At 48.2% G+C, this 27684-nt stretch overlaps 1 protein-coding gene across 1 annotated transcript; it reads right to left on the reverse strand.

The window, feature by feature from the left end:
* On the reverse strand, nt 1-27042 carry LOC118503338 (protein pangolin, isoforms A/H/I/S-like). The gene is made up of 2 exons (XM_036036503.1): nt 22304-27042; nt 1-17582 (listed from the first exon to the last, which is right to left on the reverse strand). The coding sequence occupies exons 1-2, from the start codon at nt 25078-25080 to the stop codon at nt 17558-17560; spliced, it is 2802 nt and encodes a 933-aa protein (XP_035892396.1). The 5' UTR covers nt 25081-27042; the 3' UTR covers nt 1-17557.
* Between the last annotated feature and the right edge of the window lie 642 nt (nt 27043-27684).

Here is a 27684-nt window from a genome sequence, read left to right on the forward strand (position 1 = left end):
TTAAGTGTTTTCAAAATGTATCTTTTAAACTCTTTATTTACAATGTTGGTTTTTCTCCATAACGCAAACCGCGTATAAACGCGCTGTTCTTGCGCACCGTCAACATAACTCACGGTTACAACTTACACTAATTCGTCTACCTATCGTGTGGAAGACGGATGCTCCACCTTTACTAGGGTGCGATATGCTACATTGTCATTCCACTAGTTGTTTTGATTGCTTGCTTTTTTACCATTTTCCGGTTTCATGTTCATCACTGCAAAAGCGCTGTGAGGACTGCAATGTCCGCCAAACGGTTCGTCCTACACTAGGGGGGGTTTTGTTGCACTAACTTCTATTGCTCGATTCGGCCACTACGATTAAATTAGCTTATTGTACCATGTTTCAAAAAAACACAGGGCGCATTCTCTCGCGCTCTATAGTTCGTACGTGTATGTGTATGCTTTTGTTCGATTTTCTTAACACTAGGAAAACAATAAAATATATTCAAATGTTTAGAGTCCTTCAGTTGCTTGCTCAGCAATACGTTACGCGCTAACAGGGATTTACTACCTACTTATATGCAATGACAGTAGAGCGAACCAAGATCGTTTGCCCGAGCCAAGATGCGGCCGGTTTGTATTGCTAGGCTTGTGTGACTAACCGCGACATCGCAGCTCGGGCCTTACGAATCTTGCGAACGACAGAATGGGAAATTAGGAGGCATTCTCCGCTTCGCACTAACGAGTCTAACTGTTTGCCCATGTCACACGTGCGGCTATTGGACGAGGATGGAAGAACTTGTTGTCAACAACTGGTTGATAAGACAATCGTGTCGCAGTGTTTACTTTTTGAAAGCTTTCAACTTCCTTCGATTGGGATTAATTTTTCTCTTTTTCATTCTCGGTTTTTACAATTTACGAGTTTACTCACAGGCGATAAGCTAGGTGTTGATCGATCGTTGCAGATTACGACGTTTTATTGTGTACATGCGTTTAAAGGCTCTCGCTCTAGGCACCACCACTGTTTTCTATATTCTTTCAGTTGCGTTGTACTTGTAGTTTTTGGGTTCGATCGTAGTAGTGCGGTTCCACAGCGTTTGCTTCAGTTCATCCTTGTTACACGCAAATCAATATTTCGCCGAGAGAAGCGAAACGGGCAAAAGCAAAATTGGCAAAAAATGAAAAGCAGCAAACACGTATCCAGAGCGGAGGGCGTCCGACATTTGCGCCAAATGTTTGCGCTAGCCATTGGCGCGTTGGCCAATGGTAGGGGAAATAAAAGATCGTTTGCGGCTTTCCAGAAGAGTTGTTGAAAAGTTTAACCCATTTCTTCGCTTGATTTGGTTTCGTCTTGTGCGTTCTCGTGGAAGCAGATATTCAAATATTTGATCATCTTGCCGCCATGCGTACTTTGATATGCGTGCATCATGCCTGTATGCGCGTGTGTGTGTGTGTTTGCGTCTTAAGCAATCCTGTTCCTATAATATGGAGCCTGCCTTTCCGCTTTTTAAGTAGCTGCCTGTGGGGAAGGAATGAGTATTTCTCCCCCGATGTTTCATAACAATATAACTTTGCTCACTCTCCGTTTTTATCGTGTGCCATTGACTCGTTACACCGTACAAGCTCACCCACCAACAATCGTTACGAGGGGTTGATGAGGCTGGTGTACCTTCGCTTGTTTCATCTCATCGTTGCATGATTTTGTGTTGTTTAAATATGTTTTATTTGTTAACAGGTAGATAAAATAAAACGGAACCGGTACACACAGCGGGCGTGTTTTCGTTTTGCCTAGCCTAGACCCACTCGGAACAACGCGTCCCGTCTGTCTTTCTCCCGGACTAGGTTCGGCTGGCTTTTTATCTATCCGATTGGACTGTTTGCATTTTCTAAATAATATATTTAGTGTACGTCTGTGTCTGGGCATGCGTTTGCGGAAAGCGAACAGCGAAACAAGGAAGATGGAAGAAAATAACAAAACAAAAAATAACTCTCCCCGAAAACCTCTTAAAACCACCTGAAACCAACGACGGACGAGGGATGGAAAAGGGGTGGATTTTCCTTATCTATCGTAAATGCGCTGTTACGACTAGGAAAGCAAGAGACACACAAGAAGCAAACGATTTGTGTCTGTGCGTGTTTTTTTTTTGCCTTCTGTTGAATTCTCGAATCTGCTCAACGTGGGTTAAATTCGAGCCATTCATTGTTTTTACCTTTTTCTCCATTTTCTATCATCTCCCTGGTTTGACTAATCCAATGCGTTGGCATCGTTTTCCTCTTTCCTTAATGCTTCGTTATTAGCCTTTCGGTAGTGTGATAAAGACGATCAGCACCCCTACCCCTCCCACCCAACCCTTTTTTCGCGCCCGAGCCCGCAACTAATGAGACCGGTAATCATTATAACATTAATAAATAATCCTCATAACAGAGTTTGGCACTTCGTTAACTGATTTTCTTCACCTTCGTGCCCGGTACCGGCTGGCTTTTGCAATGCGGTGCGGTGGAATGCAGCGCAGAACTTCACACGCTCGCTGGGGCCTTATCTTAACTTATGTGTGCATCGTTTTGGAGTGCGCTCCGTTCTTCCGCTGTTCTGGGAGCGTTACTGTGACGTTAAACTTGTTAGAAACTTCCTGTGAATGGTGCCATTCATTAGCAGATTATGAAACGTTGCTCATGCTCGTTACAGACAGCATAAATTGGGCGAAAGGTACGATCGGGGAAGCAGAAGCAGGATAAGCAGAACATCGACCGATCGAAACAGAACCGAGGATCTAGGTTTGCATCGGCTGGACGAAAGTATAGGTAAGTGCGATGCATTTCACACCGGGCATGTGAACACCGAATACTTTTTGGAACGTTGAGCGTTCCTTCACATGAGAGGTTTCTTCAGCTCGGGTGCGTATGTAACGCGAACGCGAGGTCAAGAAGCAGTAGAAGCTCAGCCAACGTTGTCCAAGCTGTTGAAGCCCTCAGAGTGAACTCTTCGGCCCTTCCCTGTTTGTTGGTGAGTTAGTGGTGCTGGTAAGGGTTTAAGTATTACAGTTTTCGATTTCTTCCTAGTACACACACCGCGAGGGAAACCTTCGTCGTAAGTTGATACGATACTCTGACGTTTGTTTTTGGTTTGTTCTAGAAAACCTAAGACATTACCCGCGAAGAAGCTGATGCTTCTTAAGCGCAGATGTTGTTCCATTTAATGTGATTTGTTTTGAAATCGAGGATAAGACTGGCACCAACGGACACGGAGATAGAAAATCAGACGAGAAACCATTAAGACAGTTCATATTTCAACGCACCCCAAAACGCGTTTGGATGGCATTACCAGTGCAAAGCCCGTATTTATCGGTGCTTAGGTAGATAAGTATTTCGTGGAAATCGTACTACAAAATATGACTAGCAGACACTACACAGGTATGATATGTCGGGATTTGTATCTACCACGACACCACGACAGCATGCACCCAACGTCAACGCCAGAAACGCATCTTTCTGTACTGTCGTGACACAACCCGAAAAAAAACAAGCTTGTTTTGCTCGACTGAAACTGTACGAAAAAGCACCGCAAGAAAAGCGCTGACAAACGTGAACACTTCTGCACTTGTTTCCATCACCTTGCCTGTTCAGGACACGCGATTCCATTTGGTTTACTCAATTGATTGGCACTTTTCGGTCACTTCTTCCACCTGCGCCTAGCAACGTTGTCTTCCTCCAAGTGCGTTGCGTTGCGAACAAGATCTATATGCATGCGGCTACACCAGGGGGACGAAGCAAGAGGAGCGTGTCGCGTGTGGCAAGGCCATCTGCCTTGAGCGGAGGAAAACAAAAACCCTGACAGGGGAAACAGTGGCCGCTCCTCAGCGCGTTGAAGTTAGAGCTTTATGTAATGTTGACCGTTTCAATTCGCACATTAAACGCTCGCGCCATGAAACAACGTGCCTGTCTGCCCGGCCTCTGCCAGGACCATCGACACACTGGAGCGATAATTCGCGGATGACTTTTGGATGATATTAACGGAGGTACCCTGATTTGAAAGGCCAACAATTGTATCGAATGGAGAAAGATAAAAAACGCTAAATTCAGCCAAGAGGACGGCTGATAAAATCTAGCGACTCTCCGAAAATGCGTGCCATGTAGCGGAAACAACGGAATGGGAATGTAATATAGTGGGGTGGCCACTGTGAGCGGTTGTGTTCGAAGTGTTAGTGTGGGTTTTCGTGGTTTTCGGGTAAAAATACCCAAAATTCCAAACCTTACCGCCGTTACACACGCACTCAGCAGCGCGTCCCGTGTATGTTCGTCCGCGATCGATTGACTTGTGATCGACAGCAAACAAGTGTAGTGTGTCCTCTCTCTTTCTCTCTACGTTCGACCGAGGCTTTGTTTTATGTATGTTTGTTCGTTTTTTATTATTTTTGTGTGTTTCCTCTATAGCCGTGTTGTGTTGTCGTACGGTGTTTTCGTCGTCCGACGCGACTGCCCATTCAATGGTGAACGGAGGAGTTTGGCGTCCGGATCTTCACCGATGCCATTCATTATTCCACTCATGTACCGGCCAATGGTTTAGTGTAAAGATAATGGACACCCTCTTCATTCGCGGTTGACGCGGTTTTCGAAGCGGCCATGTTGGTTAGGAGATGGCTAAGCGATGAAATTCCAGCAGTGCGAATCGCTCTCACCTTGTTCATTAGTAAAGTTCTCGTCCGCTGCGGCGCGCCACTCACCCACGGCTCTGTCGCGTAGCGCACGCTGCATACAAGTGGCAGTGTGTGCTGTGTTTACTTTTTGATTGATTAGAAATAATTACGATCACGTCACCCCGTGGCCAACCCGTTACCCCAGCGCTCCGAACCCCCCCCCCCCCCTCAATCACCTTGAGCCTACTCACAGGCACGGCGACTGCTTGCTGCTGATATTGTCGCCAGCCCAGAACACGAGGCCACAGCGACGGTTATCGCCATTATCGCTGCCTAACCGACCACCTAAACACATCGTCGCCTATCGCTCCCGGGCATCGAAAACGACGGTTTCGCTGTTTTGCTGCACTATGTACCCGTGCACATTTTCCGACCTCTCTTCCACCGCAACCCCAAACAGCACGGCGTTTGACCGCCGGGTCTGGTCCTAAGCAGGCAAACACGTTGATTCAATGACGGTTATTGATTGAATTTAGTAGTTTTTTCAGCTCTCGATCGATTTGGTTTGATAAAAATACAAGCCGTATGTGACAGTTTCCAGTGTCGCGACCAGAAGGGAGCACAATCCATGCTCCCCTCCCCCCACTCCTCCATTCACCCGTACTGTCCGCTTCGCAGTTCCATACTCCATGCTGAACATAGGTGCCGTTGGTAGATCGAAGATGATTTTTTATACAAAGTAGGGGAATGCCCGTTACAACGATTCAGGCTATTTGTTTAAAATTGGAGCTTTATCTACTTCTCGTGGAGTACGGCTAAAGGTTACCATGTATCCATCTGAGTATTTTCCCCATCTATTTGGAAGAGCGTGCTGTACGTTTTCTATCGGCTCGGTTCTTATCGCCTGTTTGACTACAGTGGAAAAGCATGCATGCATATCGAAACATTGGAAATAGCCCTCACCAACCATTCGATTCCTTCACTTTTAAAACAATATCTGTTACGACAGCATTAACAGCCCGTGAGCCGGTGGTGATGTTCGTCGTACGAGACTAAAATGCAAGAAATTGAAACGTAAAATATTGATTTTTGAACAAATTATGTTTGCTTTACACTTTTTCCGTTTTTCCCTTGCAGTTGCAGTTGCAGTCGGGACTGCCACGAAACAAATGGTGTATTGCTATGTAAAGGAAGCCAAAGCAAATGAGTGTGTATGTGCAAGTGTGTGTATGTGTGTGTGTGTGGTTAAAGTATTTTAGGCCCAGTTACGGTACTAAATATGTTTTCACTTTTTCTTCTTCCACCCTTCTCGTCCGCTTCAATCAGCTCCACCAAAGGCTCACCAGATTCGTCTCAAAAAAGGCCTGACACACATTCGATGCACACATGTACGCGTATGCTAACGAATAGTACACTTTACACATAGAAGAAAAAAATAGAAAAAACAAACCTGACGAAAAGTACACACATCCCCCAAAACCGCTGCTCCCATCAAACATTCCCGTACGGAGCGCAACTATTCATTAAATGCTAAAAAAACAAAACTTCGGCGGGCCTGTGCGTGTGTGCAGAGGGTGGAAGGTGGGTCTGTGGCACTCGGGGCTCATGTTTGCTAAGATCGTCTTGAAAGGTATTTGGTTCCATTATATTTTCCTTCACACCTGGCCTACTACGCTGGCAGCTTCCTTGACTACAAATCCTTCGGACTGATGAGCAGAGCAGGATTTCTTTGAGTGCTCGCGGAATGGCAATTCTCTGTCTAGTTATTTATTCCCGATATATAACTGTCAATAAAAAGGGATCATTAATATGCATAGCCATTTTAGGTATGCGTATCCGCTAAATATCTCTTTCCAATGGGAGTTGCGTGCGTGATGGATTTACCTAGGGCGTCGTTAAGAACACAAACCTTTGCTGTGTGTATTTAAAGCTTTCTGGGGGCAAACAGAGCGCTTAAAACCGAATACATAAAAAACATTTTTTACCTTCATAATTTCGATTGCCCGTAGTACCAGTTCTGCCGCACTCGAATATGTCATTCGCCTCAAATGCTCCAACGGACTGCGGTAGGCTCCAACTGGATGATTCCAATCAACTCCCACGTACAAACGCGGAGCGCACATATCCGTGCAGGAAGAAGTAAGGAAAAGTTTTCACGCCTCATTTGGTGCAAATTTCTCTTGTGATCAGTGCGACCGTTACAAAAAAAAAAAATCAGCCGCGAAAAAACATTAAGACGGATAGCTCTAGAAAAGTGGGTCTGGCTCTGGTGGCCTCCGAGGTGAAAAATCGGCAAATTTACCACAGCAACAATATTACGTGAGCGTAACGGTCAATTGGAGCCGCTGTCGGTGCCGGAATGAGCAGTTTTAATTGGCTACATATTCCGCACACACGAACATTGCGCCGAAACGAGCGCGCGATCGTTGGTTGGCGTGGGTGCTGGTGTAGTGTCAATATTGCGCTGCAATGTTTCGACTTCTTCTTCATGCTCACTTATGTTTTGCTGCTGCGGTGTAGATCATTCAACCAACTCATCATGAGGGAGGAGCTCATGCGGAGAACGAGAGAGAGAGAGAGAGAGGGCGAAGCGTAACGGAACATGTTCACGGCCAGGATAATGCGCACGTCGTGGTGATCTTCCGACGGCTCGGTACCGGTTCCGTGCTTGGGAAACAACCTCGGCTGTTTAGGTGTCAATTGCATTTTTAAATTTCAATCAACCACCCAACGCTGGTCTGGTCCAGCGTAATTAATTGTAATGGTGCTGTTTAATGGCGAACGACTGTTTTTCCTCCAGAAAGTGTGTTACTTTTTTGTAACACACACCGTGTCCGTCTACGCCTTGGCAAAAAGCGTGATAGTTGTGTTCAAAGTTTTCATCAGCTTCACGGTGAGTTAGGTTTTTCGGTGCGTGAATCTGCAATATGGACCACCGCCAGGCGGTAGCTACCCGTCCTGACCACCGTTTCTCCTCAGAACACACACACACACGTTCCACGCGGAGGTCAAGGGTGCTCATTTCGCAACTCTTTAACGCTCGCTTATCGCATCGCAGGAAAGCGCTGCTGCCAACTGTGTTCACCTGTTCGACAGATGCATGGTACAAGCACGGAAAGCAACGAAGGAGAAAAAAAAACACAAAAATTGCCAACAAAGTTCACCATATGAACGGGGAAGCTACGAACCCTATCCTCTCTCAAGCACCCGGATCGGGTTGGGAGGTAAGTTCTTCCCGTGTGCTTGTTGTGCTGCGAGTGTGTGTGAGCATTTAATTAATATATTTTCCACCAGACGGATCCCAAGAGGTGCGTGAGAAAGGGGAACGGCGCACACGGCGTTGCCAAGCCGTAGGAGGGCACCTAGATGCCGGGCCGCTACGCAGCGAAGGATGGCAAAGCAGCTACTTTGCGGAGCTGCCCATTTGTGGGCCTAGCTGAGCCTTAAAAGAAGTAATTAGCTACCGGAGTTACCCACCGGAGTGTTTACAGGCGCGCAAAAATATGAATTGTGAAGGAACGCCATGTTCGACGTCGTACTTTCGTAAATTTCTTTGCAACCATCCAAGTGTGTGTGTGTGTGTGTGTGTGTTTGTGTGTTCGGGGCTATGTGTGGGACTGCGTGGAAGGGTATCGAAAATTCAAAAAATGTAATAATTGCGCACATAGTAATTATGATAATAAATGAATGTTATTATTATTTCTTTCCCTTCGTAGCGCCATCCCAACGCGCTGGTTACACGATGGTTCCGTTTCCTTCACGCAACCTCGTTTAGACAGGCCGAGGATATTTGCTGCTTTTGCTCCATAGGGTCGGTTGGTCGGGTGGAGCTAGCATTTTTTCCCAACCCACTCTAAACGCATCTCTTCACACAGACTGCGCCTCTTAACGGTGCATGCGCCTGCTGATGCTTGCACCACGCAACCTTTTCCCGCATCCATTCAGCACCATTTCAAGGCCGGAACCGTGGCCTGCAGTAGCGTATTCGGACCGGCAATGGCAACACCGCAATAACAACAGAAAAAATAAAAACGGAAAAACATCACTACCCATCAGGCAAAACAAAACTCCGCGTATCGGTTTTATAGTTGAGCAATTAATTATGCTATAATTAGTACTTACTAACAGAGCTTGTGTCGTACAATGTGTTTCCCTTCATAATATTTGCTATCCCTTTCGCGCAACTTATATGCAGTCTGAGCAGATCGCATTCCTTCCCAAGAGGGCCAATGGTTTGTGTGCAGCATGATGATGAAGGGAAACTGGTCGGAAAAATAAGAGGAGCCAACAAGAGGAACTCCTTTGTATGACGAGTTGTGCTTAGCAGGAAGGAACTTCTAGCGAGAGGAAAGCTTAGTGGAATCATTGGTTCAGATTGATCGAAGACGATGCTTCTGCGAGACAATTCTAAGGATGGCGACGGTTGGAAGAATTCCCACTTTTCAGACGTCGATCGAGTGATCGGATGCTGGGCGATGGCCAACTCCATGCTCTTGACCAGCACCGCAAATGTTTGTGTTTCGAGCAAACCTCCGGAGCCGATAGGCTTTGAACTGATATGAGCGCGCAGTCTGCTGTGGGTGTCGTCTTAAGTCATCGTTAGCGCTCGTTTGATGGTATGAAGCAGGAAAACGACACCATGCGCTTTGGTGCGGTGGACCGCGATCTATCAACCCGTGGATGAGGGATGAAGTTTGCTTCGTCTGCAACGACTTGATCGACATCTCATCACTCACCAACCTCGGTATCTTGCGACCCGAGACGCTCTCGCGCGAACGGAAAGCCGTGGGCGCTCGGAAAAGCGTAAATTCCGCCCGTGCCAAACACATTTGCACTAATACAGCCAGAACCACTCGCAGCAAGTGTTGGCGCAAACGCTTTTACACGCATATGCTCGCGCACAAATGTCTCGTGAAAGGAGAGGGCAAAATGTCTGGCGCACACATGGTAAGAGGAAATGGATAGAGAAATAGATCGAGGAACCAAAACACACATTTCCATGCGGTGCGAGGGCGTTTTGTAAGGCTCGTTGGCCGTGCGCAGCGCTAGTCTGGAGATTTGCAAACTTTGTCCATTCATCGAAGCCATGCTAGTGCCGACCTGGCGCCAGAAAGCAAAAAAAAAAAACACCATTACCGCCGTCGGGTGTCTGTTGGATTGTGTCTAGGCCTGTCAGCGAGAGTATGGCTAGCTTTGTTGAGGACCACCAACGATCCACACGGAAGGAAACGTCGATCTAGTAGTAATGATTGGCTAGTACAGTAAGCTGGCAGCGCGTGTGTCGATTGAGTCAGCGTTATTTAGAAAATATGTGTTAAATTTTTGCTGCGTTTTGCTTAGCTCGCCCCTATCAGTCTTTCAACTTTGAGCGTTATGCAAGCACTTTACTTACGCTCCAGATGCACTTTTGCGTATTTGTTAGTCCTTAAAATTAGAACTATTCTGACCTTTCTCTAATGGTGTTTGTGTGTGCATAATAAATCAATGCTAGGAGGGCGATAAGAACACAAAGCTGAATCGTGTTGACTTTGCACAGGACAAGGGCGCACATCGGAATGATCAGAATTTTTTTTACAAAAGAAGAAGCTAGTGTGTTGATAACTCTACGGGACAATATTTGAACGTTCCCTGTCCAACAGGGCCCTGTAATAAAGCAGCTGTGATGTTTCCATATCGTTGCGCCTCCAGCTAATTGTTTCTCCATCCGCTGATGAGAGCCCGATTTGCCCGATCAATTGGCAGTAAAAGACGCGCATGATTTTTATGTCAGCCAATCATCAGAAGATATATAAACCGCCCCGGCCGTACCTTGACGGTAAAGATTACCTACGCTCGCGCATTAGATTAGCGCTGGACGACGACGACACGTACGACAGATAATCGACACGTTTATCGACTCTTCGAATTTTTCGTCGGTTCCGTCCTTTATGGTAGCCACAATCGCGACGATGACGGGTCGGAGAGGAAAGTGAAATGGTCCCGAAACGTTCGTCGTTCGATAAAGGCTACGGAATGCTATTCCGCGGGGTAAGCCGATAAAACTGTGCGGCAATTTATTAGGTGGGCGTGTGTCATCCCTAGAGAAACGACGAATATAAAATTTATAGCAGAATAGTGACCTAATAATAAGTGGAAATGACTACTCATTCTTGGCTTCCCAGCGACCAGATAAATGCGACCGATCACGGTGAGCCCCTTCGCCTATCGCCTCTATTCGCGCTCTGTCCATTTTCTTGCGCAATTCAATTAAGCCCCAAGGCATATTCACATTGCAACGTGTAAACAAATCGTCTTACGGAAATGCGGCCAGTGCGAGCAGTGGGGAGCGCGCGGGATCGACGGCGAGAGCGAATATGGATAGAAGTCACTTTTCAACACATTCGCTGATTGGTTACAAATAGTAGTACAGAGCACAAATCGTTCTGACCCAAACATCGCTACGGCCAACGATCGGGAAGAGAAATTGCAGCGACGGCATTAGGAGCAGAAACGATCGATCAGACTATGGCGGGGGATGAGATATTTCCCTAAATTAATTTATTTCGTTTCATTTTCACTCCTGTTTTCCCGAACAAGGGAAGGGCGCGGTACGTCGTTAGACAGGTGGGGGGAGGTACGAAGGGATACACAAATCCTCGTGTAAACAGATCGGTACCAGGCGTCTCTTGCGGACCGACCCCTCAACGCTGGACCATGATGAAAAGTTATGCTTAAGTGGTCTGCTCCCCTTTGCAGGTTCTAGTTTTCGATCCATTTATTGGGTCTGGCAGGGTGTGCGCGCTGGAAGTTGGGAGTTCCGGAGAGCGCAAAACGAGTGTTTGTGGTGCCCAATAATGATAGGGTAGCAGCAGCAGCAGCAGCAGCAGCAGAAGCAGCAATTGCCATCGCTGTTTATCAATCGGCTTGTATGTGTATGCGTCAGTCCGCCAGAGAAGGTTTAAAGCCAAGTACAAACAAGGAATTGGAATAGGGCTCTTTCATTGGTTAGATGGCAAGGGGCACTGAGGGGCTGAAAAAGAGAGGAAGGGGGCAAAGGGCGGACAGGAAGGCAGAGACCGGGAACCGACCGAGTGATGAGCAACAAAATTATCTGATGCGCTCCAATCATCACTGTCGCAACTCACGCAAGCCGTGTGGTGGTTCAGCGCCGGCAGCTAATGGGTGCGAGATACGCGCGACAGGACCGCCAGGGTACCAGCCGCCGGGACTGAGCCAAGATTTTTTTTTTCCATCTGTCCGTTAAACTAAACGCATGAGATAACGAGCTGCATGGGTTGGGTGGTGGTAGCGGAACGCTCAAACAGGAAAAACGAAGTGAACCAGAGAAACCGAAAATTCCGATTCCATCCGGACCAATTGGAAAATTAAGAAATATCAGCGTTATGCTTCGCGCCCATAACAGGAGGTGTCATATCGGATGGCAACGACTGTCAAGTGTCGGTGCAACGATAACGAAACCGTCACATCACTCGATTTGACCGGTCCATCATTTGACAGCCTGCGATGATGTCCATCTTCGAACAATGTGGGTCCTTCGGGGGTTCACGAACGACCCACTCAAAGCATGAGTTTTTGGATGTTTGTGGCATACTTTCTTTCCTTATTTTTCGCTTCGCAATTAATTTAAGATCGTCTTCCAACGGCTTGCGCGCGAGAACGCTAGACCACAGTGGAGCTCATTTAACTAACACCCTTTCGCTCACACGCGCCATTTTGCTACCCCATTCGATAGCTCTCAACGGTGCAAAGCAGCAACAACTAAAAATGATAGAAGAGGAGGACGTTTGGTTAGCGTTCGTGTAGCCCCGTGAGTTCACTGATAAGAGTACAACGCGCGGTGTGTGTTGTTTCAATGCCTCCCTGGCCCTTCCTCCACCCGGCTGTTTGTGACGATCCAACAGCCCTTATTTAACACAGAGCCCCACTAGCTTCCCGTCTCTTTTTCGCTCGCTTGGAGCGGGTTTTTTTATCTGTTCTACTCTCCGGGGGCCACAGCAAAAGGCGTCGAAGCCGGTGATGATTAGACAACGACATCGCGACCGAGCGCAACCGACTCGCAAACACTACATCCTATACGACCCCATAACACCTACCGCACGACCATTCGCACCCCTGCCCCAAGCTCCGAGGCCTTACATGCCGTGTGGCCAGAGATAGCGTCAATTTAATTTGTTCGTTTTGCTGCTACTTGCGTCGTCTTGTGGCTTTTTCGTGAGTGTAACCTCAGACTGTTCCTATTCGAGCCGCCTTCACCCCCTTGACGAAGCCAACATTCTATGCAACGGTATTCGACGGTTAGTTCTCCTTCCACAGTTTCGAAAAGGAATTTCGCTGCTGGTTGGATGAGAGGGTGGCTTTCACCTCGTTACGTCCCGAATAGACGGCTAACAAGCGGCCAAGCAAAACACGGAAGAAAGTGCACTGGGTGGCTCCTGTCGAAGGAGCAGACCAACAGTATTCGACGTTCTCGACGTTTTTGATCACCCTTATAGAGTCATAATTGTTGACTGTCATCCCACGGGAGTGAGTGATTTAGCAATTTACCGAGCTTTTTTTGCTGTGAAAAGATAGGATTCCTTCGGACCGCACAACCAAAGGTGGAATGTAAGGAAAGCTCTCTGCTTGAGCTACAGAGTCTCCGCGCGATGTGTTAATCGGTTCACTTTAATGAGACTTCCGCTGGGAGTTTGGCTGTGCTGAACGAGACGCGTGTATTGGGCTTTTTCTCTTCGTTGGTAACCTCTCCTGATCACGCGCGGATAAATGATGGTCTAGGTAGAAAAAGTAATCCACCAGGAATCAACCTCAGACCCAAATGCAATCATGTGTTGCTTTGATGACATCTTCAGTTGTCGTTGCTCATCAAATACATTTTAACACCTCTTATCATCGGATAAGGAAGACGTTGTGATTTGAAGCGCCCTAAAGTTCCATCTCGAGCGGTCTGGAAGTGGTTGGAACGATTTCCTCGTGGCACGACCACTCGAGCTAGCCTTGTTGACATATGCCACACTTTGACAGTAAAAAGATTAGCTGCATTAGGGGCGATTTCTTGATTGTGACAATGATAAACACCGAATGTTGTTGTCGATGAAGCTTCGATTGAGAAGTTGGAGTTGGGAAGAAGCAAAGATAAAGATCACACCTTTCGATCACGGCGCATCCTTCGTGCGATCGGTTGCCCGTCTGTTAGGCGGTCTGTCCCACTCACACTCGCGTTTTCTGAACCTTCATAAACCACTTCCATTCCGTGGCGATCAACAATTATTGTGCGAGAACAGGCCGGCTAGAAGAAGACACGACGAGCCGGCGGCGTGCCGGTGGCTTCACCACTCTTTTTCAGCCAGTATTCAGAAAACCCAATATTTATTTGTTTACTCAACATGCCATAAATTATGTTATTTAAAAAGGTTCTCGTTTCCGAAACACTTCGGTCCGGTTCGTTCGAGACGTGGTTTCTTTTTTTGTGTGTGCTGTTGCTGCTTTGACTCGAATCTGTATTTGTGTGTGCGTCTTTCTGCTGTGCTCCCAGTCTGGTGTTTTGCTTGCTTTCTTCTTGCTCGCAATCATCTTCCACCCTACGGAACGAGAACTGGATTCCCGCAGAACCGTAGAATGTGACTTGTATCGTAGTATTATTACACCACGCTCGCGAGACTCGCTGCTAGCGGCATGATCGCATGACTTTTCCCATGACCGGGTGGACAAAATAATGTGCCAGTGCGAGAGGATACCACAACGGTGACGTGAGCCCACGAAGGCGAAAAGAACAGCAGAAAGACAGCTTCGATAATTCTGCGATCGCGCTCGGTAGCCCGGCAGTAGCAGCTAGGCCAGCAGCCCAGAATATAAAGACGAGAATCGGGTCTCCATCATGGCTCCACAGTACGACAAAAACCGTGGTATTGGTAGACTCACGTTCAAGCGACCGTGCGTCGTCGGTTGGTGTGCGTATGTCATAGCGACGTTCGACTCCGCGAGGTGAACAACGCGGACCGCAAGATAATCAGCCACAACTGATCACCGCCAGCAACAACAACGGCAGCAGAAGTTGAACGCGGGTCGGCTGGTAGCAGGGCGAGGTCCACAAGCGCGCGAACGCGCGACCAACAATAACGAGAATTTCATAAAACCGGCTTGGCGCGATCGGAGGCCATGCGCAAATAACGCGAACGAATGGAGGATCGTTCGTCCACAAGTGTTGCAGAGCACACACTGCAGAAAATCCTCACGGAAGGACAAGAAGCAAGCCGCGGAGGCAGCGGTTTTGTAAAGGATCGTACTCTTACCCCTGCGCGCGAATGGTTTGGTAGGACAAACAAATGTCACTTGGACGCGAAAACACTCTTATTTCATGGAATGGGTTGCCGGCACGCAACCGCGGTAAGTAGTGCAGATGAACTCAAGACTGGCTGCTGCCGGTCGGCAGCTAATCATCCATTTTCCAGGATAACATAAAACACGTAAAGTTGTGGGAAGCCCGCATGCGCAACCAGCGTCTCTCGGTTAGTGCGCGCTTCGTGGTTGCCTTTTCTTGGAACAAAGACATAGGGATGTGCGGAATCCGAAAACGTTGTCCCATATTTTCTGCCACAGAATTCCGGTCAGAGAAACCATAAAAATGGATGAAAGGGTGACATCGCGCGTTGAAGCGCTGTTGGTTAATATTTCTACGCGCATTTACGGTGTAAGGCGCCTAGAACGTAGGCAAACAAGTGGCTATATGAAGAGCTTATATTGTCAATCGCCGCGCGTGTTGTGGCTTGTTTGTGGCGTTAGCTGCACGATTGATTCTCCCAGAAGGAGCTGCATTTCTTTGAGCATTAAACGCATGGACAAGCTGTCTTATTCGCTCGGTGTGCAGCGAAGCCATAAAATTCGAAGAATCCTTAATGGCTTCCATACCACGACGCACACGCGTCGGGGGCCGGAAAAGACGGTTCGGCTTAAAAAAAAAACGAATCCACACACAGCAATCTGGTGACTTCGTGGTCACCATGGGCTTTTCAACAGTCGTTTGCTTGTGGGACAGTAGCAACGCACTAAGAAATGAGGAACAATAAAGAACTCACTACGAACGCCACCTTTCGAAAATTCGAGGAGCATAACGGAGTCGAAAACTTGGAGTCGGGAGTTGTTTGAATCTGGCTCGTATTGTTTCATGATTTATCGGATTTGAACCCCAAAATCTGTACAACGCTTGTCTTAAGCCACGGTAAAACCATTTTTTATTTAAACTGACTAAACCATTGCCTAACAAGGCATTCCATCAATTCAGCCCATTCGAGTTTTGATCCAACTGATATCGTATATGACAATGGTTTTTATTTACCAAATATTACACGGACTGCTTTCAAACTATTTAACTATTTAAGAATTGCTAAGGGTATTTTTAAAACTATTCAAGGAGTGCAAAGGAGATATGACATTCATACCATGAAATTAGGTATTTCATTCAACTGGGGCAAACATTCCGATGTCCAAACGGCAACAAAAGCAACAAAAGTCTTGCACTTACACGTGAGTTGTGCGTGCTGTATCTAAAATGCTTAAGGAGTTTCAACTCCATGAATCGTCAATGTTCCTGTCCACGTTTGCTTAGGTTCCGTGGGTAGTCTTGTTTCGGTAGCCAAAACATCTCCTTTGGCCAAATCGTCTCAATTTGCAGTCAATTCTGCGACGAGAAGATTTTTGTGAAAATCTCTCAAAAACTGTTTCACCATCGTCATCGTTAGTGGGTCGAGTGACCGGGCAGAATCGATGGTAATCGTCGTGGCTAATCGCGTATTCCACAGGACCGCTCGTCACACAAATCGCTATCACATCTACCTTTCGCGTCCATTTTCGGTGCGAAAAATGTCATTCTAAAGGTTGCCCTTTTATGTGCGGCTGGTCGTAACGTTTGTCTGGAAGGAAAACTCGCTTCCATCACTCAAATCTCGCCCACTGTGCCGCAATGTTAAACTTCACCGACTGCATGTCTGTCGTCTGGAGTTCGTTGCTTTTGCTGCCGTTGGTGTCTCTTTGTCTGCAGTACCTTTCGATAGGCGATCGGGGCATTCGGTGCCGCGGGGAAAAGATCTTCGCTTGAGCCCGTTGGCGAAAAGTTGTTGTCCTACTTGTGTGACCATGATAAAGGGTGCATCCACCCACCCGATCGTGCATTTGCCGATCCTATACAATGGTCGGTCCTATACAACGCCTGGTTCAAGAGCGTCTTTTGCTTTCAATTTCAAGTGCTTCTGATGTTTTCGGTTTTCCTTCTCTAGCTCCTGAACAACCTTCCCTTATTCAGATAGAAAAGTCAATTACATTTTTCAGCTTGTGGCTCTTCTAGTTTTTCTTCCTTCCTTCCTACAAGAATGATAAAATCAGCAGATTTTATCATTCTTGTAACCCCACTTAATTTCTCTTCGAATGTGCAGACAATGTTGCACCACCTGATTTTACCTAGAGGTCAATCTGTTAATTGACGGCATTTGCCAAACGATCGATACCGTTTTTTTTTTGTCATCTCCTGTACATTAATTGCGTTGGATTTTGCTGCATATCCTGCATATCCTGTGCCAAGCACTAAGCTCCCTACCTAATTTGTGGCCTCGTTGGTTAACAAGAAACGTTTTCCAGTGTTAGGACGCCTATAGTCTGATCTTTCTGACTAGAGTCGCCAGCATTAGCCAGTTGGCTTTTGGGCGTTTGGAGGGAATTGTTTCCTCGAGGATTCAGAACTCCACAGTGCCCTCCATGTTTGTTCATTTTATGCCTCATTTGTGTTTTTTTTACATACGCTGACTTACGTTGAGGCCGTGATTTGCAAACCGAAGCGGAGGAGTTGCCCATTGAATCCCTTCTGCGACAACGATGTGCTTGGATTGCAACTCTCCAAGACCCTTGCAATGTACCAGATCAGCTGTGCGTACACAAACGCACTGCGTAATTGGGTCACCAACAGCGAAGATATGGACAACTAAATGGAAGAGAAGAACCACATAATCACGATGTATCAAAATGTGGTAAGGACAACAAAAGTCATTTGGATTGGGCATAGTTGGTTCAAATGCGGATAAGGTACTCTTACGATATGTGTAGCGAGCAGGACTGGACGTAAGTTAAAACACAAAGTACAGGAAAAACACAACATACACGTGTAACTATTCTACCGCAAGAACATGTAGAGCTACATTACGCATAAAACAAAATAACAGAGAACGGAAAGATCGGTACAATTGGAGTTAACATCAGTAAATCTTCAAGCGACTAAACATGTTTCGGTTTGATTAGTTTTTGTCGGCAAAAACCCGGCTTTAATGGTTTTTGTAGAGAAAACTTTCAAAACACAAACAATGTTAGCTGAAAAAATGTTCGATCATTGCTTTGAAAATGGTTAATATGTTAAGGATTTTCGATCTGTTATAATATTATGGGCAACTTCAAGCAACTTCAAGCAGTACTAAACGTGGACGTGTGTGCTATTTACTATACTTGCCATATCACACCTTTTTGCGATCTTTCTATTTACACTCATCCACCAAAGTGCGTTTCTATGGGGAAGGTCTATGCCCGGCTGACCGGGACAGTAAATAGCGCTTTAAAAGTACACCATACTCATATTGACCGCAGAGCTACGATGTCAATGAGGAAAGAGGGTCATATTTCTCTAATGACTTCTCATTCGTCACCATAAATCGATCCTCTTTTGGTATTTCCGCTCTTGTGAAATAGTGGGTAAGAAATGGGTACCTTTCGGGGTAAACAGCGGCGCACCAAGAGAAATAAAGATCGTTTCGCTATGGCAGACGAAGATATACCATTCGCCAAAACCATTGGTCCGCGACGCCAGCACGGAACGCCAGGCTGGGAGGGAGGAGGGCTTTGCATGTTTTCTTTGTTTTCCAGCAAAGCTTGAGTGATCCTGCGCCCAATAAAAGTTACTGCCGGATCAAAGCCTTTACAGCTAGTCGTATCGCTGTCTGTATATATATGCTGCTGGCGCAGGAAGACTCCACCGCCACCATTCAATCGACACGAACCGGAGAAGGCCTCCGATCGGCTTTGCTCGTACTTCAGTTATTGGCCCGGACTGAACGGACTCGTTGCAAGGGGCAGCCGTGTGCGCCATTTCGTCTAAAATATACAACCATGAACCATAAAATGTGAAATTGGTTTTACAAATTGCAACAAAATGACCCTTTTTATGGCAGCACGCCGCCAGGGTTTTGTCGGTTGCCGTCAATGCTGATGGGTAAAGCAGTTGAGTGGTTTAAAAACTTTATCCTGGAACTATAACGAACAGGATGGTTCGCTTCCATACAGCAACAACAAAATGTTAATCTTGCAGAAGAAACAGAAGAATATTGCTTGCATTCTTAGAAAATCGTTCCATGTCATGCTGAGCATGGACGAGGCACGACGAGTGCATCGATCAATCCGGAATGATTGTTGATGATCTCTTGATGCTCTCACGATTATCGGTACTCATGCCGTGATCCGTACGCACGCAGATAAACGCGCACACTAACAGGTCAGTGTACAATCGTCAAATTCACACATTTCAATATCACTCGTCGATCGTTAACCACCTTCAACCAACAATAACCGATAATTAACGAGATTTCACGGTTCTTCCCTGCCAGCAAAAGGGAGCACACCACACAAAAAAAGGGAAAGAAAATACCCGGCACAAAACACGAGAGAAGCCAGAACGCCATCTCGATTGTCCAGTAATCGACCGGCAAGTGGGAAAGGGTGGGAAAGGGAACCGACCAGGAAACCTGGGACTCACTGATCGACATTGCCCCTGCCTCGGTCACGAGGAAACGACTGACGACGCGCCAGTGGAGGGAGCGGTGGTAATGCCCAAACTACTTGAAAGGCGCAATTATCCATCCATCTCCGTGCAAGAAGAAGTCCCACGTACCCAGCAGAAGAACGCACAGCATTCGTGAATTGGGGACGCTCAAAATTGCGCAAAAAAGGCAGAAGAGCAGGAAAAAAAAAACAGTCAAGAGAAAGATCGACAAAAAGTACGGGGAGGGTTTTTTTCGCTTCCAAACTTTTCAAAGAAAATAAAGGTGGAAGACAAATCACAAATGAACCCGGTTACACCCTTTCCGTCGCTGCGGACCTTCTTCGCAGCACGCAGGATGGAGAACCGTCTACAGTCGACGATCGCGTACCAACTTCCCGTTTCGCGCGAGACATGAAATATTCGCTGTCGTTCCGAAGGAGCCTTAACCTTCGCCTGCCTCCACTTCCTGCTTCCCTGCTGCTGGGGCTGTTCTGCTCTAGCCATTGAAAATTTACCACAGCGTGCGCACTCTCGGTTGGAGCTCGGCTGGAGTTTGGAGCCGATCGTGTCTGCGTGTGTATGTGTGTGCCTATCTGCTGCTTGGATGCTGATCCACCACAACACCAACACCCAGCATCTTCTCGACCCTCTTTCTCTCTCTCTCGCTTTCCTGTTCCACCTTTCAAGAGTCGCCTTCGTTCCACAACCAAACGAGGGAGGCTGTGTGTACTGACACTTCATAAATTCTTCGTTATTCCACACTTCACCCCGCACAACCCATCACAACACACACACAAACACGCTGCTCTCGTTGTTCCTCCCGATCAACCCGCTGTGTCTGGCGCAGCGTACTAAGGACCGGGGTTTTGGCCCGGGGACAAGCTTGCCTGCCCGGGCCAAGCTGTTTTTCGTTTTTTCGTGTAGCCTTTTTAACGAATGACGAAAAAAGTATTATTGCTTCCTTTCCCGTATTCTTGTACTCGCGCTACGATCTTGCTCCCCGGTTTTGCCCAGCGATCATCTCGTTTCTTTACGACCTTTGGCTGGCTGGTTATGGTCCTCCTGAACCATGTTCTATGTTCCGTTCTTTAGCTTTCCATCCATTATTTCTTCCCTTTCTGTTCATCCCTTGCCATCCGACCCACCCACCTGCCACGATCGCTGCTGTGCCTCTTGCCCATTAACTGCTTCCTCCTGCATCTTACTGACCCTGCGACACCGCTGTCTCCTGCTGATTTGGAGTTGGTTTCTCTTGGCCAGGGATTTTTTGTTGTTCGTCTGCTCTCTTGCTTCTCCTTTATCGTCGTCATCCTGCTCATCTCATTATACTTCACAACATATTTCAGGTCCTTTCCTATTTACAAGTTGTGTGTTGTGTTTCTACTATCACACACTTGATTGATTTTGCTCTTTCCCCACCTCGTTTCAGCATTCTTCGCTCGCTGCTGCCTCAAACACGGCGTATACCCATTTCTCGATCTCTCGTTCTTGCGATCAGATTGGTTCTGAGCTTTCTCAAAATCAAACCAAACGAAAATCGAGAAGGAAAAAAAAACAACTCATCCAATCATTTCATCGTTCTTTGCCTCGTTCTGCTACTTCCCCCCCTCCCCCTGAAACGCGCAACCCTGCCGTAGAGTCCTCTAACCCACTGCTCTTAGTCCTCACTCTAAGAGGCAGCAAGCAGAGGAAGCCGAAGAGAAAGGAAGGCAAACAATCGGGAGTACCATCTAGAACGAGGGAGATGGAAAAACTTGTTTTGGAAATTCGTTCCCCGCCCTTTGTCCTTCCAGTCACCCTTCTCCCGCGACAGGATCTCGCTTGCATGCCGTGCCTCCCACGACAGCAGAAAGGGAAAAGGCAATGAGCCTAAGAAACGATCCTCAACCCAACCCACCAACAACCATTCCCGCTCTTTCCTTCGTTCTTGTTCCACCAACCGTTCGCTTACGGAGATTCTTTTCTTTTTTCGGGTGTCCTCCTGTTTTCCTCCAGCTTCACGACTCGTACCCTCCTCACCCGGATTTTCTAACCTTTCTGGTCGTTTTCTCGGAAGACAGATTGATCGTTTCCACGCATCAGATGCACATTACAAGAGCGACATACGCATGCAGACAAGCATGCGTATACTTTATTTTGTCGTTTTTACATGCTTCGATTTTCTATTTCACGTGGAATTTGTTGCTCCGTCGATCGATTTGTGATTGTACTTGTTAAACTCTCCATTATCGAACCATCGAACTGTGGTTGGTTTTCAGTCTTTTTTCTTTTTTACACCATCAATTCGAACTTGCGATGATGCTTTCGTTGTGCTAAACTTCTACTTCTCTGTGTCATACCATTTACCTTTGAAAATGCAACAGGCGACGCACCAGCAGGAACTCGAGACCTGACTTTTCGGTTGTTGCTGCAACTATCTAAGCACGCGGACAGAACTACAATGTACACATAGAACCCTACTTACTTAACATAGGGAGAGCTTTACAATTATAAACAGCTTAAGGCACGCATACACAGCATACATACATACACACACAGAAATACATTACATGCATACATACATCCATTAGACGAATATTATCACGAACACGATACTCTTAACGCACAGACGAGAAAAACAACCAAATCTTGGCCGACACATGTGGTACGGCGACCGCACAAATAGCTGCGATCCGCTCCTACACCGGCCACAAAACGGTTAAGCTAAACATTTACAAATCTGTTCCCGCGCTAAACATAACAAAAACAATGGAAGAACCGTGATGCCGAAAACCCGAACGCATGGGGAACACACAATTCGAAAGGATATTCAGAGTTCGGGACGCGGAGATGTTTTCGGGAGGGGGAATAGTATTTTGTAGTGCTTTGTTTGTTTGTTTGTTTGTATATCGGTACACTACCTATCACTAGCGATTTGACTACTGCTGCTGCTGCTCCGACTACTACTGCCGTTGGTTACTGCTGCGCCTGCGTTGTCATTGCTGTTGGTTGCTCCAGTGGTCGTAGCGGTCGTCGTCGTTGTTGGGGAGAGATCACCGTTGGTGTTGCTGGTCGCGTGTAGCTGCGTATGGCCGAGCTGCAGGGGGTTGCTGCTGTTGTGGAGGGCGGCGAGGTGATGATGGTGGTGGGCGGGATGCAACAGAAACCCGCCCGTGCCCGCCGGTGGGCTGGAGGACGACGTGGGATGAAGGGTTCCGGACGAAGGTGAGCCCATGGGCCCATTTCCGGTGCTACTGTCGGGAAGTTCCTCCTTGATGGTGAGCGCAGTCGTGGACGACACGGACGAACCCCCGGACGAGGGCGGTGTGTTAGGCAGCAGAGGCGGGGAAGTCTTCAGGTTTAGCTGCTGCAGATGAGGTGGTATCTGGAGCGAGGGCGTGGACGACGACGAAGACGAGAGCGAGGATGAAGAGGACGACGAGGACGACGAGGACGACGAGGATGAGGACGATGGCGTTGGTGGAGCCAGTGTCGGTGTGGAGGGTGTCGGCGGCAGCAGCATGGCAGTTGGACTCTTCCCCAGCCCGCCTCCTGTTCCGTTGGTCGCACTCGAGGAGCTGTTGTTGAGGTTTACGCCACCACCAACACCGTTGCCATTACTCGCCGAAGAGGACGACGAGTTAGTGCGCATCGTGTGGTGGTTGTTGTACGGGCTGAAGTTGTTGCTGTAGCTGTTGTTGAGCTGCGAACCGCCGATGCCGGAATCGTTGCTGATGTTGTTCAGTTTGTCGCTCACGTTCTGTAGGGCAGCGGCCGCCACTGCCGCTGCAGCCGCCGCCTGCTGGTGGTGGTGATGGTGATGGTGATGGTGTTGGTGGAGGTAATGTTGTTGCTGTTGTTGTTGCTGGTGCTGCTGCAACTGCTGCTGGAGCTGCTGCTGCTGATGCTGCTGTTGGGCCGAAGCGATCATTGACGCTAGCCCTAGGTGATCGTGATGGTGGTAGAAGTTCGTTGGAGTGGCAGGACTTGCAAGTAAATTCAGCGGGGAGGCTATACTCGTCGACGGCGACTGTAGACTCGAGAGCACGCTGAGGCACCGTGGGCTGGAGAGTGATTGGTTGATTGATTCGCGATCTTCGTCCTCCTCGCCAGGCGATTTGCTGCTATCGTCCTCCATGCTGCCACAACTGCCGATCGCATCGTCCGAACCGTCTCCCCTATCTCGACCTCCCTCCCGATCACTGCTTCCGTCACCTCGATCACCGCCACCCGTTTCCTTGTAGCGGATACACTTCTTCTTGCGCCGACACGGCTTACACCACTGGTTCTGCTGGTCGAGTCCGTAGCGCGCTCGACACTTCTTCATGCTGTTCCCACCAGGATCCGCCGGACTGCGATCCTTTTTCCGCTTCTTTTTCTTCGCACCGTACCCGTAGTTGTCCCGTGCCGTCCAGCCGGGATAGAGCTCCATGTGCAGTTGCCGCTCCTGTCGTGCCTTATCGTAGTACACGCTCTGTTCTTCGCGCGATAGCGAATGCCACTTTCGGCCCAAAATTTGGTTAATGGCGGCTGATTCTTTCAGCGTACACTCGGCCACCACCTTTGCCCGCATCTCCTTCATGTACAGCATGAACGCGTTCAACGGTTTCTTCACGTGGCTACGCTTCTTCTCCAGTGCAGCCTCCCGCTCCGCCAGCGATTGGTGCTTGTGGCCTCCACCACCGCCGCTTCCGATGTTGTTGTGATGATTTTGATGATGATTGTGATGGTTGTGGTTCGTGTGATGGTTACTGTTGTTGTTGTTGTTGTTGTTGTTGCTATGCTGATCACTAAGCGATCCTCCCGAGCGGTGGTGATGGTAGGAGGAGGAAGACCGATGGTGATGATGATGTCCCGACGAAGGCTCATGATCAGTCCCTGACGATGAGGATTCCAGCTTGATCGACGTTCCTTGTCGATCACTACCCCGGTGTGATGCTCCGCCACTGCCGGGAATGTCCTGCTTTGGACCGGGCGTAATAATGGCCGGATGGCCCGGATTTAGTGCCGGATGTGATGGATGGATGCTTGGAGGAAGCAGCGTCGGTGAGTATCGATAGAAATCACTCGACAGCGACGTGTAGATCTGCAGCGAGGAGGGATAGGGCGTTCGGAAGCCGGCAGCCGGGCTGTAGAGCGAAGGCGAGTGCCAGGATGACGGTACTGGCAGCATATCCGGACTGATCATCGGGTAGGGATACTGGCTAGTCGGAAAGCTGTACAGCGGAGGCCTCGTCAGGCTCATCGTCTTCGGGTCCAACTGATACGGTAGAATGCCGCAGTGGGCTGGCGGGGGCGAGGAAAGATGGTCTCCATTATGGCAGAAGAAAGGCGGCAAGCTCATCTTGTTCGCCATCGACACCGGCAGCCCGGCTGCTGCGCCATTCGGGTAGGAGTAGGGAGGTACGATGTAACCCATGTTAAATCCTGGATGCGGTGCTCCGTGCGGCAGCTTACCGCCTGACCCGCCGCCTCCGCTTCCTCCGCCACTTCCACCGTAGAGCGAGTTGGAGCTTTCGTGGCGGGTTGTTCCATTCTTGACCGTCTTCTCCTCGCTTTCGGTCAAATCGATAAGGCTAGACTTTTCCTCCAGTAGATTTTCGGACAGCTTTTCATCGTCCCGGTCGCCCTCGTCCTTGAACACTTTCACCTCGTCCGTGCTGCCCAGCTCATCGCCGGTCGAGCTGTTGTGAGGCATTTTGCACACCGAATATCTTGCTTATCTTGCCTCTACACTAATCGCGTACAGGAGCCGTAAAACCCTATTGCTATTCCGGAAGCCACCAATAAATTACAACTCCTTCAGGCCAGGCAAGCCTTCGTGCTCTTCGATCGTACACAACACTATACACAACTATACTGAAACGATTTTTTCTTCCTTGAGGATCATTCACGCACTAGCACAGCATAAGGCACTTGGAATTCGTTGCTGAATATTATTTTGGCGGTACGACGGAAACACTAACCATTAGACTTTTTAACCACTACGTCTGCCCACCCGAGGTTAGAAGGCACTTAGGCATTTCCTAACGGGTGTCACCACTTCTGACCACGTTTTGCACTTACTCCCTCGGTTGCTTTCTTTTCTCGCACACGCCAAACCGAACCAGATTGGGGAAAATTTCTTCGCTTGCACTCGATTGCAATTGCACTTTGCCTACTACTGGCACCCTTGCTATTCTAGATCCCGCGCACTCACACACACTTACACACACACACACACACAAAGGCGAGTGCACACACGCGCGCGGTACACGCTCGGAAGTGAGCAAGCCACTCTCGCTCTGGGTGGCGTTTCGCAGATGCAGATGCACCTTTTCGCACTCAACTACACTCACTGTCGCACTGTCCGCCCGCACCGGACGCCGGAGAGCGTCAGATCTCGCGGTGTCTGTTTTTGCCAATCCGTTGCCGGTCTAAGGCCTATCGGCGCCATCGAATGCGGCCCCTGCCGTCGTCCTCCGATGCTGTTGCTCTCCTGCTGCTCCGTGGCTGAGACCGAGCGCCTGGACGCGATAATCCGATCATGTTCCGGTGCGTCCCGGTAGCAGGATGGAAAGCGCAGCAGCTCGCGCTGACGCTAATGTGTTCCGCATGTGAGGGTTGGTTTACGGCGCGCGTTGCTATCGTACCGGTCGCGATGCCGTCATCTCGCGGGGCCGGGTAGGTCGCACTACACTTGTTTCTTCCACTCCAGCGACAGCGACCACCAACAGTGGGCAGTGGGCGCGGAATAGACTGTAGGAATAGGAATGCCAGAATACGCGGCCGAACACGACACACACTCGCGCACACGCCGTTGATGAGTAATTGGCCTACTGCGTGCGTTTTACTATTATTATGACATTTGTTGCGATAGAAAATGGCCTTCACAGAATAGCAGCACGCAGGAAGATTTTTGTTTCTTTTTTTCACTTCGTTTGCCACTGGACGGAATCTGCGGTTCGCACAAATGACCCAACGCAAATGGGGCGAATCTCCGGGCGTGTGGAACAGACTTCTTTTTATCTCCTCTTTACAGCTTCCACTGCTACAACACTACCACTAATGCTGTTTTCTTAGCTACACAGCGACACTAGACGGTAGGGGAGGCTAATTCTTAACGGCTTGTTAGCGACTGGGATGTGCGCCGTTGTTTTGCACCGCGCACAACATCACATTCCCGAGCACGCACCCGCACCCTGATCTTGGACAGATCTCGCGAAACGCGAACAGCGCGATAAGACACACCTTGTTTTCTTTCCCCAGCCACAGCCACACAGTGGCTATAATTCCGCGTGAAGGATTGCCTTCAGCAAGCAGCACACCACCGAACAGCACTACACTTGGGCAGGAGGACACTTAGCCGATACTTGCTGTACCGTGAAAATAATCGGATAGATCGGATCGGAACCCTCGCTGTATTCGCCACGATTTCCGACGGCACTTGTACACTTGCGCTGCTTCCTGGGCAGATGCACTTGCTGCTCCTGACCTGCGTGCGGTAGAAGATGTTGTGCACCTCGATTGTTCCTTCCTGAACGTTTCCCCAATTTTAGAACCGATTGTTTTCCCAATTTTTCGTACGTTTTTGAATGTTTTTCGTCTTGTTTTTGTTCTTGCGCGCGCCGATCGCGAGCGAACTTGCTTCGATGGTGGTGAGAAAATGAATGAGAGAGAGCCGCCAACGTTCCTCTCTCGTCATGTCACATTTCGCTGCCACCGTTTCTTCCTTCCTCCTCACTCCTGCGGTCTATCGAACTGCTGTCAGATTTCAGAGCGAAAAGAGCGAGAGCCGAAGATAGCCGAAGTGCTTCCAACATGGCGGTGACGTTTTGGATCGAAAAAGTCGGCCGCACACTGGGAACTATGGTTGAATTGGAAAAAGTTTTGTTTTATTTGTTTTACAGGTCGAGCAAAAGTGACCAGAAAGTGGGTGAATTGTTAAAAATTAATGACTCGGGGTTATCACACCACAAGATGTGGAGAAAGAACTATTTAAAGGATGTAAAATCCGGTCCTGCCTTGTGAAGACCGGCGCCGCTGTCGCCTCGGTCACCGGATCGCCCCATTTACGAGTATGGGAAAATATTATGATCGAAATCAGGGGAATTACAAATCCACCGGTGAAGTATATTTTTATTTACATATTTTTTAATTGTTACGAAATAGGCAATATTTTACCCGATTGCTTTTTCTGTAATAACCACAACACATTATAATGCTTTTACAAAAGAAGTACAGCATTAATTAATTGTATGCCAAGCAAGCAGACATCCTTGCACACAGCTTCCCGTGCCATGGAATAGATTAAAGTGTTCCA

This window comes from Anopheles stephensi, chromosome 2 (assembly GCF_013141755.1).
Source record: "Anopheles stephensi strain Indian chromosome 2, UCI_ANSTEP_V1.0, whole genome shotgun sequence".
In the NCBI taxonomy this organism is placed as follows: domain Eukaryota; kingdom Metazoa; phylum Arthropoda; class Insecta; order Diptera; family Culicidae; genus Anopheles; species Anopheles stephensi.

Coding starts and splice junctions, on each gene's coding strand:
- LOC118503338 (XM_036036503.1), bottom strand. CDS start 25,080: ATGCCTCACAACAGCTCGACCGGCGATGAGCTGGGCAGCACGGACGAG. Junction 17,583..22,303: donor AGTCAAATCGCTAGTGATAG/GTAGTGTACCGA, acceptor TCTTCCATTTAG/TTGTCCATATCTTCGCTGTT.